The sequence below is a fragment of the Nerophis ophidion genome, linkage group LG06 (assembly GCF_033978795.1).
Source record: "Nerophis ophidion isolate RoL-2023_Sa linkage group LG06, RoL_Noph_v1.0, whole genome shotgun sequence".
NCBI classification, from domain to species: Eukaryota; Metazoa; Chordata; class Actinopteri; order Syngnathiformes; family Syngnathidae; genus Nerophis; species Nerophis ophidion.
Window position 1 is genome coordinate 46,125,289 of NC_084616.1, and position 18,475 is coordinate 46,143,763.

General features: G+C 42.9%; 1 protein-coding gene across 29 annotated transcripts in view; it reads right to left on the reverse strand.

Moving 5' to 3' along the window:
- Positions 1–18,475, reverse strand: part of kif1b (kinesin family member 1B) — a 131,224-nt gene that overhangs the window by 74,618 nt on the left and 38,131 nt on the right. For all 29 annotated transcript variants that reach the window (XM_061903885.1, XM_061903890.1, XM_061903892.1 and 26 more), the window contains exon 3: positions 40–116. In XM_061903885.1, coding sequence (XP_061759869.1) covers positions 40–116 — 77 coding nt within the window. The remainder of the gene's footprint in view (positions 1–39; positions 117–18,475) is intronic.

The following is an 18,475-nucleotide window of genomic DNA, read 5'->3' on the forward strand; positions in this document are numbered from 1 at the left end:
TCGTCGTACTAAAACATGCATGAAAAAGACTGAACGCACCGTTGTGTGGGACCAGTAGGAATAATCAAAACTGAAGGTCTTTGCTGGTTCTTTTGGGGCTTTGGGATTGAGAATAGCTGTGAATTAAAAAATAAAATAAAATAAGACACTTACAACCATAACACATCGATTAGATTACTGTTACATTAAATTAGCAATTTAAAAGTACAAAACATTAGTAATAATGTAATTCCTGAAGTCAAGTATTGGCACAAATAATGAATAACTTGATGTTCTTCAACCTTGACAGCCACTGATGGCCCTTTCACAGTCTTCCTTGCAGTCAGTACTATAATTTGCCACTGAACACAGCGTGAAACAGTAGGTATTTTTCTCGGAACTGCATCTGCTGTATAAATTGTTACCAAAATATGTTGCTTTTATTTGCCCCAAGCATGCAAACAAAATGGAGCCTTGCCCTACTAAAATGTGTTGGGGAATACACCTGTTGTATCTGCCATAGACCTTATGACTATTCACTTATGCATGACTGGAGAATTCCCTTTGGCCACACAGACATTTCCTAATGAACAAGAATCTACAAGCATGTCTGGCATTTCATCCCTCCCAACCATGCTTTCAGCTAGCTGCGGGAATGCTCTTAAATCTTTCCACACACATACAGTATACGATTCGAGAAGAAAATGAATGGCATTGAGAATGATGATATTAATATCCTGGCCCACTGTCTTTTCATCCTATTGTCAATTAGATGTGAACAAGCAACTGGCAACAATGCAAACAGTAACTATAGCCTACCAAGAAGAGTAATGGCATGTAAAATTAATAGTACGATCGAATGAATAAACCAATACCCCCAAAATAATCTAACCCCAGTAAAGAATACTGTACTTTAGAGTCTTTTTTGTATGCTGTTACACAGTTTAATGCAACTTCTGAGCTTTTATAACAGGCAAATTAAAATCCCTTCTAGTGCCTTGACTTAATGGCGCTTTAGAAGGCTTTTGTATCCAGATGTCCCCGGCTGTGCTCAGAGGATTCAGCGCACTTATCAATAATGCAGAAGATGTGGAGACACGGATTGTGTATCGCCCTCCGTCGGTCACATGCTGACAGAAAAGCACAGTGTGTCCTTAGAAACTAGAACACTGCTCTAACGCTAAATATGTGAGAAAAGAAGCTGCTACACTTTAAGTTAAAGACACAACACCCCAAAACGGCTAAAAAGAGCAACTCGTGTATTAATTAGTTTTTGAGTTTTGATAATTCTGACAATTTTGCGGAAATCATGTTAGAAGCAACTGAGGCAAAATGGGGTGCACTACAGCAGAGGTTCTGTTGATTCTCTACAGATTTGTAGACGAATAAGGGAGAATATAATGGTATCCATTGCAAGTTAAGCTCTGTCCATTAAGACCTTGGCTACTACACTATTGTCAAACTAGGAGTTTAAAACATTCAGCGAACATCTTAAAATAATCAAATGTAGAGCAGGGGCGATTTGTTGATTTAGTCGATGTTATTGATGACGTAAATACTATTCATTTATGTGCCTTACATTGTGGAGTTGAAGAATGTTGGCCGCGCAGGAAGAAAAAGACGCCACTAGTGGTACGCCAATCCATCAGCCACTGATCAGCAGCTAACTTTGTATATAATATAAGTCCCTACATAGTGAGAATCCACGCCTTTATGTTACCATCCCCTCCATATATCAATCTTTTTCAAGTATTATCAATAGGGCTTGGAGAACATCGCTAAAAATTTGACATCAAGAAAGAGCAGCAGGCCACAAGAAAACATGCTAATTTCTCAGCAAGTTTAAAACAACAGAAGTTCACTTTAACAGTGGTAGAGCGTTAAAGCAGAAAATAATCAGATATAAACTGGAAATTACCAAGTAGATTAATAAGAGTATACAGTCATATTTGTGGTATGGCCCACTACTCATTCACTTCCCAAAAAATAGTCGTAGAAAACCAGAACAATAGAGTGCTCTGTAATCTGTACAAATTAGAAATTACTTTTTGCAGCAGTTGCATTACACGGGCACTCTCTTGGACAGTGGAGGAAGTTAAACAGCTATAATAATAATAATAACTTAGATTTATATCGCGCTTTTCTAGACACTCAAAGCGCTCACAGAGAAGTGGGACTCATCATTCATTCACACTTGGTGGTGGTAAGCTACATCAGTACCCACAACTGCCCTGGGGTAGACTGACGGAAGCGTGGCTGCCAGTTTGTGCCTAAGGCCCCTCTGACCACCACCTATCATTCAGTCATCATTCATTCACCAGTGTGAATGATAAATTCACTTTTGTATCTCTGACCGATCAACATGCATTTTAAGTTACTAGACTCATGAAAATTGTTGGTGTGGTTTAAGGAAATACATTTTTTAAATGTGTTGTACCATTCCATTAAAAAAACATTTAAATATAAAGGGAAATGTATTCTACAGATATTTCACTCAATCGTAAAAATAAACAATAGATGAATCGATTTATGAAACAATTGTTTTTTGCAGCGTCATCAAATCTCCAGCATCTACCAACAGGTTAAGGCGCAATAGCAAAGCAGGAGCTTCCATATCAAGTACTGAAAGAGGATACAGCGGGACAGGTGGCTAAATAAAGCCTATGTTCACCTCTGCCCTGCCTCCAAAGGGAAATTAGACCCAGGGTATAGAGAAACATAGGGGTTGTTTTGGTTACCAGTGTCCCAACACTACCCTTTCCTGGAAAAAAAAGTGAACTGGCGAAACACAAGGAGGGCAGCTTAAGCGATGCATTAAAAAAACAGAAAGGAGACAAGAATAATGTGGGATGGTCACGAGGTGGGAACCAACTAGTCTGACTGATAATCACACATAGTGTGAGCACTCTGTTCAGGATCCATGGTTCAGTTTTGTGCTTTGATTAGAGCCATGGAATGATGCTGCTTGTCAACGTACTTCAGTGCAGATACACAGAAGCAGATAGCAGGAGACCACTCATCAACTGAGGGTGAATCATGCTCGTGATATGACGTCAAAGCCAGGCTCCCCTGCGCTCACAAATCTGCCTCACCCATGTGGTCCTGTCCGTCCTTTGGGGGAGCGATTCAATCAAGTCAAACTATAAGCTCAAAAGAGGCTGTAAAAATGCTAAGAACTATCCACAAGAAAGAGTGTCAGCCGGGTGCCAGAATGTTTATTAAGACGTTTTCCATTTATAGTTAAAATTCCTAGTAGAGAACCCATCCAAGACCTAAATTAGCAGACTGTGTGCTAAGTAGTGAGCAGCGTCATCACATGTCTTTCCGAACCATGGCAACAGGTATAGAACCAGTTTTTGGTTGCCATAGCAACATCAACTTGGCTCAGAAGGAGAGGATGCGACACATTGCACTGTTTTCTTTCTCTTCAGCAATTTCCAATTGCTGTTGAAATGACAATGTATAAGAGGATAATCATGTGTACATTACGCACAGTGATGGGCAAGCTACTTGGAAAATGTAGTAAGCTAATCTAATGTACAAATGGACCAATAAGGGTCCATTACTATTAACTATTAACTATCTGTCATTTAGCTGGGCACACCCTACAAGGGGTCAACACACCCCAGTCCATGTATTTATTTAGTTTGCCCTTTCTTTGGCCCACCCCTATATTGTTATTAATTTTCTCTACCTACAGTTTAAATAATCCAGCATCCATCTACGTCTTGACTAAAAAAAAAACAATGACTTGTGTGTTGTTTGGGTACAGTTGGTAAAGGTTGTGTGCAGTAAAACTTTTAATGAACTCAACTCACCTCAGTGTATATTACTAAATGTGTGTTTAATGTCTTAAAAGAAGAGAGCAGTTATTATATTGGTTTGCAGCTGAAAACTAAGGTTTTGGGCTTTGTTATCTTTAAACATATATTTCTCTAAATATGGCCAAGGACACACACTATTGTGAGTTTCCTGCACATCATCTTTATTACTAAAGGAAAAATCTAATCCGCCATTTTCAAGTATATTTTTTGAGTGGTCAGCTAGAAGCATCCCTCTGTCTGACTCTTTCTCTGCATGTCATGTGTCATGCTTTCTGGTTTCGATGAGCCCGCCATGTTAGCCTCAGATTGGTGAACAGATTCAGAATTCAAGAGTAAAACACTAAAGCTATTCAACATATCTAATTGACTTACTTAAACAACTATGATTACACAAAATGCATAAAAAGATGTTATATCATTTGTATGACTAATATGCACAAGCGAATGAAGACTTTAATCAATACCTACAAACCCTGTTTCCATATGAGTTGGGAAATTGTGTTAGATGTAAATATAAACGGAATACAATGATTTGCAAATTATTTTCAACCCATATTCAGTTGAATATGCTACAAAGTCAACATATTTGATGTTCAAACTGAAAAACATTTTTTTTTTTGTGCAAATAATCATTAACTTTGGAATTTGATGCCAGCAACACGTGACAAAGAAGTTGGGAAAGGTGGCAATAAAAACTGATAAAGTTGAGGAATGCTCATCAAACATTTATTTGGAACAACCCACAGGTGTGCAGGCTAATTGGGCACAGGTGGGTGCCATGATTGGGTATAAAAACAGCTTCCCAAAAAAGGCTGTCTTTCACAAGAAAGGAAGGGGCGAGGTACACCCATTTGTCCACGACTGCGTGAGCAAATAGTCAAACAGTTAAAGAACAACCTTTTTCAAAGTGCAATTGTAAGAAATTTAGGGATTTCAACGTCTACCGTCCATGATATCATCAAAAGGTTCAGAGAATCTGGAGAAATCACTCCACGTAAGCAGCATGGCCGGAAACCAACATTGAATGACCGTGACCATCGATCCCTCAGACGGCACTGTATCAAAAACCGGTATCAATCTCTAAAGGATATCACCACATGGGCTCAGGAACACTTCAGAAAACCACTGTCACTAAATACAGTTCGTCGCTACATCTGGAAGTGCAAGTTAAAGCTCTACTACGCAAAGCGAAAGCCATTTATCAACAAAATCCAGAAACGCCGCCGGCCCGAGATCATCTAAGATGGACTGATGCAAAGTGGAAAAGTGTTCTGTGGTCTGACGAGTCCACATTTCACATTGTTTTTGGAAATACTCAACATCGTGTCATCCGGACCAAAGGGGAAGCAAACCATCCTGACTGTTATCAACGCAAAGTTCAAAAGCCAGCATCTGTGATGGCATGGGGGTGCATTAGTGCCCAAGGTATGGGCAACTTACACATCTGTGAAGGCACCATTAATGCTGAAAGGTACATACAGGTTTTGGAACAACATATGCTGCCATCTAAGCACCGTCTTTTTCATGGGCGCCCCCTGCTTATTTCAGCAAGACAATGCCAAGCCATGTGTTACAACAGCGTGGCTTCGTAAAAAAAGAGTGTGGGTACTTTCCTGGCCCGCCTGCAGTCCACACCTGTCTCCCATCGAAAATGTGTGGCGCATTATGAACCATAAAATACGACAGTGGAGACCCCGGACCATTGAACGACTGAAGCTCTACATAAAGCAAGAATGGGAAAGAATTCCACTTTCAAAGCTTCAACAATTAGTTTCCTCAGTTCCAAAACGTTTATCGTGTGTTGTTAAAAGAAAAGGTGATGCAACCCAGTGGTGAACATGCCCTTTACCAACTACTTTGGCATGTGTTGCAGCCATGAAATTCTAATTTAATTATTATTTGCAAAAAAAAAATAAAGTTTATGAGTTTTAACATCAAATATCTTGTCTTTGTAGTGCATTCAATTGAATATGGGTTGAAAAGGATTTGCAAATCATAGTATTCCATTTATATTTACATCTAACACAATTTCCCAACTCATATGGAAACGGGGTTTGTAATTACCAAAACATACTTACCTCATGTTACTTAAACCGATGAAAAACAATCACTATGTTTCCATGCACTGATTAGTCTGATTTCTCAAATTGTTATTTTTTTTGTATTTTCACACCTATGTGTGAAGTCCAAGTGTCCATGCACACTCTCTAATGTGACTATTGGTCATACGACATGTGCCTCCCGCACAACGGGGGACGCTTATTTCCTTTTAGCGTGGATACATTGTTGCTTTTCTGATTGAGCTATGAGGTCACACTAGGCATCTGTGGATCCTTACAACTTGTTGTAAGTGATATCTGCTGTAATTTTGGCACAAATTACAATATTAAGTCTGTAATGGCTATGCTGGTGTTAAATAGCACACAGTATCAAGAAATGAACTTGGATTGCGCTACAAACATGATCACTACTACCAAGAATACATCGGAGCAGCAGGAAAGTTTTTTCAGATACATTTTCATACAGACAATTATGGAAACAAAACTTTTGAATACCTTGGAGTTTTAAATCCGAAAGAAAAGACTGTTCGTGCCTCGACTGATACTGTCAAAGATGAAAGTTGATATTGTGTCAGACTATATTGCCATTTGTGTGGGATAAAAAGTTATTGGTAATCAGTGGGGAGGGCAGAAATGCAGTGTGAAGAAGTTTAAGCTTTATTTTTAGCGTTTAATACACATGCTAGGGCTGGGCGATATGGCCTTTTTTTAATATCTCGATATTTTTAGGCTATATCGCGATACACGATATATATCTCGACATTTTTGCCTTAGCCTTGAATTAAAACTTGATACATAAAAAGCACAGCAGTATGATGATTCTATGTGTCTACATTAAAACATTCTTGTTAATGCTGCATTAATATATGCTCATTTTAAACGTTCATGCAGAGAAAGAAATCAAGACTAAGTCAATTGACCAAAACTGTATTGTGCAGTGGCACAAACATTCATGTCATTTCCAAAACAGAAAGTGCAAGATTGTCAGAGACATTTTAAAACAAGCTATTAGTGCACTTATTTGCATGATGTCACTAAGATGACATATCAAAACAACACTAAATTAAAGTGCACTTTTTCTACAGAACGCCACGACAATAGTTTAAAACAAATAAAGTGCACTTTTGTGCATGATTTCATTTCTATAACAGTCATAGAAAAATCAGCTGCATAATAGGAAATCAAACAGTGTTCGTCATTTACTATGTGGTAGATTACTACGGACGTTATAAAATTCTGTTGTTGACTATTTTTTTCATACGGTGTTGATCTGGAAATGTTTGCCTCGGCATTTCGATGGTGTGGGCATGTGGCACCGAATGGAGATGTTAACATGCAGAGTAAGCACACTTTATTCTCTAGCAGGTGACTTTTCAAAAGATGCTACATATTTGCAGTAATGCTACTTTTTGTAGCAACGCTTTTGGCCCACACTTGACAAATTACGGTTGTCTGTTCGACATACTCCCACTTGAAGCCAAACCCCCGCAAGACGATGGACCCCCTGCTGTTTTACTTGGGAATTCATTCTTCCTTCATTCGCACCTTCTGTCTCTCGAATTACGACTCGCACGGCTCCGCCTGAGGGATCCAAGGTTCATATTATCATTGCTTACGTGCAGCTAACGTTACCCATGCTGCTACCTCTCTGCTCCGCAAGGGCGTATGACGTTGTATGTGACGTATGGAAGAAGGATTGCTTGCTGTCTGTGAGAAGGAGAGACAGGAAAGAGCGAAAAGAGCCTGCAGTGTAATGCCAGCAGTTAAAAGCAACTGTGTGAGAATGTATAGTCAAATATCAAGATATAGTATTTTTCTATATTGCACATAGACAAACCCACAATAAATCGTGTATATCGATATATCGCCCAGCCCTAACACCTGCTTCATTGTATTTCTTTTCAGTCGTATTTCGTTAGGGAGTCTGAATTAAGCCAGAATTTTACATTTCCTTAGCTACCTTCTTAAATTAATCGGTTTCTTTTTTGTTACCGTTCTGTTCTCATCTTCATTCCATTTGTTGCTAATGTTTTTATTGAATGGTATCTCCTTCTGGGTTGTATCCAGAGCATTGAGACTGGTGCATGCACGATTAGAAGGAGGTCCTCTCTGGCCGCACAGAACCCCTTGAGAGAACTGGTTTTCAATCGCAGAATCCAGGAATGTTTGTCTGACTTCTCAAAAACCGAAGACGATCGGATTAAGGTGTTTCCATAGACTGTAGGAGACTTATTGAGAGCCAAACTATTTGAGGAATCGGACTAATTTAGTGAATGGGCACGTACTGACAGAGACACGTTTAAAAATGTACTGCACAAAAAACACTACTGGGAGGCGACAGTCAAATTTGTATTTGGCACTAAATGTCATCTCCTGATGAGCAGGATATGACAGACAAGTCATTAGCCCTCCATGGGGGGGTTCCCATTTCCCAGTGAGGTGTATAGCAGTTAACTAACCACACCTGTTAAGTCTCTCTTAACAGGTGGCTGGATAGCTTCTGCAGACAACAGGGATTTACGTTTATTGATAATTGGCCCTCTTTCTGGGGCAAACCTGGCTTGCTGAGGAGAGACGGCCTTCACCCTAACCAGGAAGGCGCTATCCTCTTGTCTCGGAACATAGACTTCGCATTGAGCCACATTTGACTAACTGCACTAGAGCAAGCCCGGTCACAGGCAATTACAGAGCCTGCTAGCCTGGGTATGGAGTCAGTTAAGTTAGAACTAGCCAGCGCCAGGCTGGATGATCCCTGTACACATAGCAATTTTCGTAGAATAATACACAACTCACAAAATGTTTTTTCTACTGTGTCTATGACTACGTCAGAGTTAGACATGCGTTCTACTGAGGTGGCAAATTATGATGCGTTCAGTTTATCGCAGCGCCAAGTAGACAATCTGAAAATTCCCGTCATATCAATTCCTAGATATGGTCGTAATTATTTTAAGTACACTGCGCATAATAAACGCAACATTATTAATATTGCTACTACGGATAATTTTATCAACAACTCCTTAAAACAGCCCACTACCTATAATATGGGCTTTCTAAACATCAGATCTTTGTCTCCCAAAACGTTATTAGTCAATGAGGTCATTAGAGACAACAACCTTAACGTCATCGGTCTTAGCGAAACCTGGCTTAAACCAGACGACTTTTTTGCGATAAATGAGGCATCCCCTCCTAACTATACGAATGCGCATATTGCCCGTCACCTCAAAAGGGGAGGGGGTGTCGCACTAATATACAACGAAAACTTTAACTTTAGTCCTAACTTAAATAATAAATATAAATCGTTTGAGGTGCTTTCTATGAAGTCTGCCACACCTCTGCCTCTGTGCCTGGCCGTTATCTACCGCCTCCCAGGGCCCTATTCGGACTTTATTAGTGAATTCTCAGAGTTTGTTGCTGATCTAGTGACGCACGCCGATAATATAATTATAATGGGGGACTTTAATATCCATATGAATACCCCATTGGACCCACCGTGCGTGGCGCTCCAGACTATAATTGATAGCTGTGGTCTTACACAAATAATAAATGAACCGACGCATCGCAGCGGTAATACGATAGACCTAGTGCTTGTCAGAGGTATCACCGTCTCCAAAGTTATGATACTCCCGTATACTAAAGTAATGTCCGATCATTACCTTATAAAATTCGAAGTTCAGACTCATGTTCGGCAAGCTAATAATAATAATAACTGCTATAGCAGCCGCAACATTAATGCTGCCACAACGACGACTCTTGCGGACCTACTGCCCTCGGTAATGGCACCGTTCCCAAAGTATGTGGGCTCTATTGATAACCTCACTAACAACTTTAACAACGCCCTGCGCGAAACCATTGATAGTATAGCACCGCTGAAGTTAAAAAAGGCTCCAAAAAGGCGTATGCCATGGTTTACTGAAGAAACTAGAGCTCAGAAATTATTATGTAGAAAGCTGGAACGCAAATGGCGCACGACTAAACTTGAGGTGCACCATCAAGCATGGAGTGATAGTTTAATAACTTATAAACGCATGCTTACCTTAGCTAAAACTAATTATTACTCAAATCTCATCCGCATTAATAAAAACGATCCAAAATTTTTGTTTAGTACAGTAGCATCGCTAACCCAACAAGGGACTCCTTCCAGTAGCTCCACCCATTCGGCAGATGACTTTATGAAGTTCTTTAATAAGAAAATTGATCTTATTAGAAAGGAGATCAAAGACAATGCGTCCCAGCTACAACGGGGTTATAGTAACACAGATATGATTGTATATACGGCGGATACTGCAAATATCCAAAATAGTTTCTCTCGTTTTGATGAAATAACATTAGAAGGATTGTTACAACGTGTAAATGGAATAAAACAAACAACATGTTTACTTGACCCACTTCCTGGGAAACTTATCAAGGAGCTTTTTGTATTATTAGGTCCATCAGTGCTAAATATTATAAACTTATCACTTTCCTCGGGCACTGTTCCCGTTGCATTCAAAAAAGCGGTTATTCATCCTCTCCTTAAAAGACCTAACCTCGATCCTGACCTCATGGTAAACTACCGACCGGTGTCTCACCTTCCCTTTATTTCGAAAATCCTCGAAAAAATTGTTGCAGAGCAGCTAAATGAGCACTTAGCGTTTAACAATCTATGTGAAACCTTTCAATCCGGTTTCAGGGCAAATCACTCGACTGAGACAGCCCTCGCAAAACTGACTAATGATCTATTGCTAACGATGGACTCTGATGCGTCATCTATGTTGCTGCTCCTCGATCTTAGCGCTGCTTTCGATACCGTCGATCATAATATTTTATTAGAGCGTATCAAAATACGAATTGGTATGTCAGACTCAGCCCTGTCATGGTTTAACTCTTATCTTACTGATAGGATGCAGTGCGTCTCCTATAACAGTGTGACCTTGGACTATGTTAAGGTAACGTGTGGAGTTCCCCAGGGTTCGGTCCTTGGCCGTGTACTCTTCAGCATCTACATGCTGCCGCTAGGTGACGTCATACGCAAATACGGTATTAGCTTTCACTGTTATGCTGATGACACCCAACTTTACATGCCCCTAAAGCTGACCAACACGCCGGACTGTAGTCAGTTGGAAGCGTGTCTTAATGAAATTAAACAATGGATGTCCGCTAACTTTTTGCAACTTAATGCCAAAAAAACGGAAATGCTGATTATCGGTCCTGCAAGACACCGAACTCTATTTAATAATACAACTTTAACATTTGACAACCAAATAATAAAACAAGGTGACTCTGTAAAAAATCTGGGTATTATCTTCGACCCAACTCTCTCCTTTGAGTCACACATTAAAAGCGTTACTAAAACAGCCTTCTTTCATCTCCGTAATATCGCTAAAATTCGCTCCATTTTGTCCACTAAAGACGCCGAGATCATTATCCATGCGTTTGTTACGTCTCGTCTCGATTACTGTAACGTATTATTTTCGGGTCTCCCCATGTCTAGCATTAAAAGATTACAGTTGGTACAAAATGCGGCTGCTAGACTTTTGACAAGAACAAGAAAATTTGATCATATTACGCCTGTACTGGCTCACCTGCACTGGCTTCCTGTGCACTTAAGATGTGACTTTAAGGTTTTACTACTTACGTATAAAATACTACACGGTCTAGCTCCAGCCTATCTTGCCGATTGTATTGTACCGTATGTCCCGGCAAGAAATCTGCGTTCAAAAGACTCCGGCTTATTAGTGATTCCTAGAGCTCAAAAAAAGTCTGCGGGCTATAGAGCGTTTTCCGTTCGGGCTCCAGTACTCTGGAATGCCCTCCCGGTAACAGTTCGAGATGCTACCTCAGTAGAAGCATTTAAGTCTCATCTTAAAACTCATCTGTATACTCTAGCCTTTAAATAGACCTCCTTTTTAGACCAGTTGATCTGCCGCTTCTTTTCTTTCTCCTATGTCCCCCCCTCCCTTGTGGAGGGGGTCCGGTCCGATGACCATGGATGAAGTACTGACTGTCCAGAGTCGAGACCCAGGATGGACCGCTCGTCGGGACCCAGGATGGACCGCTCGCCTGTATCGGTTGGGGACATCTCTACGCTGCTGATCCACTTGAGATGGTTTCCTGTGGACGGGACTCTCACTGCTGTCTTGGAGACACTATGGATTGAACTTTCACAGTATCATGTTAGACCCGCTCGACATCCATTGCTTTCGGTCCCCTAGAGGGGGGGGGTTGCCCACATCTGAGGTCCTCTCCAAGGTTTCTCATAGTCAGCATTGTCACTGGCGTCCCACTGAATGTGAATTCTCCCTGCCCACTGGGTGTGAGTTTTCCTTGCCCTTTTGTGGGTTCTTCCGAGGATGTTGTAGTCGTAATGATTTGTGCAGTCCTTTGAGACATTTGTGATTTGGGGCTATATAAATAAACATTGATTGATTGATTGATTGATCCTGCTCTCTGAAGGAAATCACTCAGCTGGTCGTAGCCGGCAGACATTTTGCACTCCTACATTCAACATTGGGCCAATAATTTAGCCTAAAGAAAGTGAAGATACCCTCAGTGATTAGGTTGTTAGGGTGTCTCCGCACACCAAATGAGGACTAAAAGCTTGTGCAATTCATCTAAAACAAACAGAAAGACAATTCTGCCAGGAAGGCCTCCTGGAAATTTTCCCAACCTGGATGACAGAATGTACACTACATAAATATGAATTTAAAAAAATAATAGGGAAATAAGGAGTAGATGTTTAACGAATTCAATGTGAACATACAGAATTCTCATTACCACATGTGCTTCTTTCAGCCAAAGGAATATTACAACTATCTTTGTCGCCTCTAAAATGCATGATCCAACTCTTAACCTTCTGCAGCTACCATGTAGATCGGGTAGTATAACAGTACATGGACTCTATGGATGCGACTCTTGCGACAACTCACAATTCAAATAATCATTATGGGGTGACGATTAAATTAAACTTGATTAACACCAATTCTTGCTATACATTACCAAGTACATACATTTTAATAAAAACTTTTCAAACCAAGTTACAAAAGGTCCTCTTGGTTGCTGACGTATACACACAGATTGTAAGCGCCGAGGTGGCCTAAAAACTACAACTATAGTGAAGCCTAAAATGCATAGTGAGCATTGTGCATACGACCTTTGACATAACTTGACAGTTTTATCAGAAATAGCAATGTTTCTTCATTGTAAAACAAGCTAAGAAACGCCATCAAGACTCCTCTTAATGACTTTCATGCTTGGTTGCTGGTCAAGTTTATGTACATGTACAAATTAACTCTGTGTAATAGATCTCGGCAATAGCTATCTGGCGACCGACCCAAAAACCCCTGCGTACTGAAAAGATATGCCTCATGCATATAAAAGCCTTTCACATCATCCAGCTCAAATGCTAAACAATATCAAAACTGTCAGGTTTTACACGTGGGGGGAAAAAAAACATTCGCTGACATTCGTTTGAACAAGGCCACTAGGTGCTAATGGTTGTTCAGTCTTGAATAGCATGAGTATAAGGACGACAGAGCACACAACCTACTCAGTGGCCTAGTGGTTAGAGTGTCCGCCCTGAAATCGGTAGGTTGGGAGTTAAAATCCCGGCCGAGTCATACCAAAGACTATAAAAAAAATGGGACCTGTTTCCTCCCTGCTAGGCACTCAGCATCAAGGGTTGGAATTGGGGGTTAAATCACCATAAATGATTCCCGGGCGCGGCAACGCTGCTGCCCACTGCTCCCCTCACTTCCCAGGGGGTGATCAAGGAGATGGGTCATATGCAGAGGACAAATTTCACCACACCTAGTGTGTGTGTGACAATCATTGGTACTTTAACATTAACTTAACACATTCTGGCATTATCACAGAAATGCGTGCTGTGTTGTATCCAGTGTCTTTTAGAGTGTGTGATGTGGCTCGGTTGCCCGGGCTGCAGAACAGATGACAGTTATCAAGGGATGCAACTCAAAGCTGAGAGCTATAAGTAGTGTCAAAGCACCGTTGTTCGACATTTGACCAACAGCTGAGCTTGTTGCAGCCACAACACAAGACATACAACATTTCCATAACAACTTTGTTTACACAGCCTTTAATCACAAAGCCTACTCACATCAAAGTTTGTCTATTGAAACAATGTAGCTGTGACTGAGCTCTCCATTTCAACCTTAAAGATGGATCATGTCATTTCTGTACTGGAGTGGAGATAGAGGAGGACAGGAAGTGTGTGGAACAATTGCACTGAACACAGAGTAATGCAATTGACAACCCAGACTCCAAAACATGTTAGGTAATCTGTTACAACAAGGTTTTATGTGTCCAGCTCATGCCATTACAATAGCTCTTTTCAATTTGACTCACTTTAGAATCTCCTTTTTATAAAACCCACAAACCAAGAAACGTTACCTTGAATAATGCTTGCAAACTAAGTTAAATGTTGCAATTGAAAGAGCTGAACTGTTCTGGAAATTTAGTTTTTAACCTAAAATTACATTACATGTTATACAATTACTTGATCATCTGTAGAATGTAGTCCTACATACTTACTTACTCTTCCAACAAATGGTGTATGAAAGCAATTATCCATCCAGCCATCTTCTTCCGCTTATCCGAGGTCGGGTCGCGGGGGCAACAGCCTAAGCAGGGAAACCCTGACTTCCCTCTCCCCAGGCACTTCGTCTAGCTCTTCCTGGGGGATCCCGAGGCGTTCCCAGGCCAGCCGGTAGACATAGTCTTCCCAACGTGTCCTGGGTCTTCCCCGTGGCCTCATACCGGTTGGACGTGCCCTAAACACCTCCCTAGGGAGGCGTTCGGGTGGCATCCTGACCAGATGCCCGAACCACTTCATCTGGCTCCTCTCGATGTGAAGGAGCAGCGGCTTTACTTTGAGTCCCTCCCGGATGGCAGAGCTTCTCACCCTATCTCTAAGGGATAGCCCCGCCACACGGCGGAGGAAACTCATTTCGGCCGCTTGTACCCGTGATCTTATCCTTTCGGTCATGACCCAAAGCTCATGACCATAGGTGAGGATGGGAACGTAGATCGTCCGGTAAATTGAGAGCTTTGCCTTCCGGCTCAGCTCCTTCTTCACCACAACGGATCGGTACAACGTCCGCATTACTGAAGACGCCACACCGATCCGCCTGTCGATCTCACGATCCACTCTTCCCTCATTCGTGAACAAGACTCCTAGGTACTTGAACTCCTCCACTTGGGGCAGGGTCTCCTCCCCAACCCGGAGATGACATTCCACCCTTTTCCAGGCGAGAACCATGGACTCGGACTTGGAGGTGCTGATTCTCATTCCGGTCGCTTAACACTCAGCTGCAAACCGATCCAGTGAGAGCTGAAGATCCCAGTCGGATGAAGCCATCAGGACCACATCATCTGCAAAAAGCAGAGACCTAATCCTGCGGTCACCAAACCGGAACCCTTCAACGCCTTGGCTGCGCCTAGAAATTCTGTCCATAAAAGTTATGAACAGAATCGGTGACAAAGGACAGCCTTGGGGGAGTCCAACCCTCACTGGAAATGTGTTCGACTTACTGCCGGCAATGCGGACCAAGCTCTGGCACTGATTGTACAGGGAGCGGACCGCCACAATAAGACAGTCCGATACCCCATACTCTCTGAGCACTCCCCACAGGACTTCCCGAGGGACACGGTCGAATGCCTTCTCCAAGTCCACAGAGCACATGTAGACTGGTTGGGCAAACTCACATGCACCCTCAAGAACCCTGCCGAGAGTATAGAGCTGGTCCACAGTTCCGCAACCAGGACGAAAACCACACTGTTCCTCCTGAATCCGAGGTTCGACTATCCGGCGTAGCCTCTTCTCCAGTACACCTGAATAAACCTTACCGGGAAGGCTGAGGAGTGTGATCCCACGATAGTTGGAACACACCCTCCGGTCCGGTCCCCCTTCTTAAAGAGAGGAACCACCACCCCGGTCTGCCAATCCAGAGGTACCCCCCCCGATGTCCACGCGATGCTGCAGAGTCTTGTCAACCAAGACAGCCCCACAGCATCCAGAGCCTTAAGGAACTCCGGGCGGCTCTCGTCCACCCCCGGGGCCTTGCCACCGAGGAGCTTTTTAACGACCTCAGCGACCCCAGCCCCAGAGATAGGAGAGTCCACCACAGATTCCCCAGGCACTGCTTCCTCATAGGAAGACGTGTTGGTGGGATTGAGGAGGTCTTCGAAGTATTCCTTCCACCTATCCACAACATCCGCAGTTGAGGTCAGCAGAACACCATCCGCACCATACACGGTGTTGATAGTGCACTGCTTCCCCTTCCTGAGGCGGCGGACGGTGGTCCAGAATCGCTTCGAAGCCGTCCGGAAGTCGTTTTCCATGGTTTCCCCGAACCCCTCCCATGTCCGAGTTTTTGCCTCCGCGACCGCTGAAGCCGCACACCGCTTGGCCTGTCGGTACCTGTCCACTGCCTCCGGAGTCCTATGAGCCAAAAGGACCCGATAGGACTCCTTCTTCAGCTTGACGGCATCCCTCACCGCTGGTGTCCACCAAGGGGTTTTAGGATTTCCGCCCCGACAGGCACCAACTACCTTGCGGCCACAGCGTCGATCAGCCGCCTCGACAATAGAGGTGCGGAACATGGTCCACTCGGACTCAATGTCCAGCACCTCCCTCGTGACATGTTCGAAGTTCTTCCGGAGGTGGGAATTGAAACTTTCTCTGACAGGAGACTCTGCCAGACGTTCCCAGCAGACCCTCACAATGCGTTTGGGCCTCCCAGGTCTGTCCGGCATCCTCCCCCACCATCGCAGCCAACTCACCACCAGGTGGTGATCGGTAGAAAGCTCCGCCCCTCTCTTCACCCGAGTGTCCAATGATGAATGAACAATGAACAATAATAATGAACAATGTTTGAAGAAATACAACCGGTAGATTGCATTAATTTGACATAGGAGAACACTAACAATTACGAATGTCCCGATCAGCATTTTTGGCATCCAATCTTGATTCGATTTTTTGGCTGTGGATCCGATCTGGTTTCGAGTCCCAATCAAATACTTTGACAATGTTATATTTAGGGATGTCAAAGTTAACACAATAATAACATGTTAACTATAAGTTCCTTTAAAGGCGATCATTTTTTTAACAAGCGATTAACGTTTTTGACTCTCGGCCTATTCCGTGATTTGGGTACATGTGTAATTGTGTCCAATTACTGCTTAGTCACAGTCTCAAAATAGCTACAGAACTGCACATAGAAAGGAGCACCTTATAGAATAGAATAGAAAGTACTTTATTGATCCCTGGGGAAAATTCTGCACCACAGTTCGCTCACAATAAACAATAATAATAATAAATAATATATGACATATATTATATAAAAGTATATAATATATGAATAATATACATATATTCTACATTTAAGTGCAGTCAAGAAGGAACATATGCATTATACAGTCTGATGGCTGTCGGTATGAAGGACCTCCTGTGTCGTTTCGTGTTGCATTTTGGGAGTCTGAGCCTTCCACCGAACATGCTCATTCTCTCCGCAAGGTCCGGGTGTAGTGGGTGGGAGGTGTTGTCCATAATGGCTAGGAGTTTTGCTAGACTTCTCGTCTCTGACACCACCGCCAGAGAGTTCAGCTCCACTCCCACCACGTTACTGGCCTTCTCTACCAGCTTGTCCAGTCTGTTAGCGTCCCTCGCTCTCAGCCCGCTGCCCCAGCAGGCCACGGCGTACAAGAAGGTGCCCGCCACCACCGACTCGTAGAACATCTTCAACATCTTTGTACAGACGTTGAAGGATCCTAGCCTCCTGAGGAAGTAGAGGCGGCTCTGTCCCTTCTTGTAGAGGGCCTCAGCGTGTTTTGACCCATTCAGCTTGTTGTTGATGTGTACTCCGGGGTATTTATAATCCTCAACCATGTCCACGTCGACCCCCCTGATGGAAACAGGGGTCGCCGGAGTACTCCTCCTCCTTCCCAGGTCCACAACCAGCTCCTTGGTCTTCGACACATTGAGCTAGAGGTGGTTCTTTCCACACTATGTGACAAAGTCCCCCACCAGTGCCCTGTATTCCTCATCATCACCATCCTCAATACATCCCACTATCGCAGAGTCATTAGAAAACTTCAGAAGATGGCAGGACTCTGACTGATAGTGGAAATCGGTGGTGTAAATGGTGAAGAGGAAGGGGAAGAGGACTGTGCCCTGCGAGGCCCCGGTGTTGCTGACCAGCATGTCAGACACACAGTCCTGCAGCCGAACGTACTGTGGTCTGTCAGTCAGGTAATCTACAACGCAGGACACCAACGGGGCCTCCACCTGCATCCTCTCCAACCTCACACCCAGTAGCCCAGGCTGTATAGTATTGAAAAGCACTGGAGAAGTCAAAAAACATGACCTTCAGACTAGGGGTGGGCAAAAATATCTATATAGCAATACATCGCGATACGTTCTCTTCCGATTCAATATCGATACTCAAAGTTTGAATATCGATAAAAATAAAAATAAAAAATCATGTTTTTTAGACAGACTGTAAATGCAGTGCGACCTCCGCTCCGCCAGGTGTCGCTGTGCCGCTACCTCACTGCAAGGCGTTTGCACTCTTCTTCTTGTTTTTCCCCGGCTGTTGCAGTGAGGCGGTGGAGCTGAAA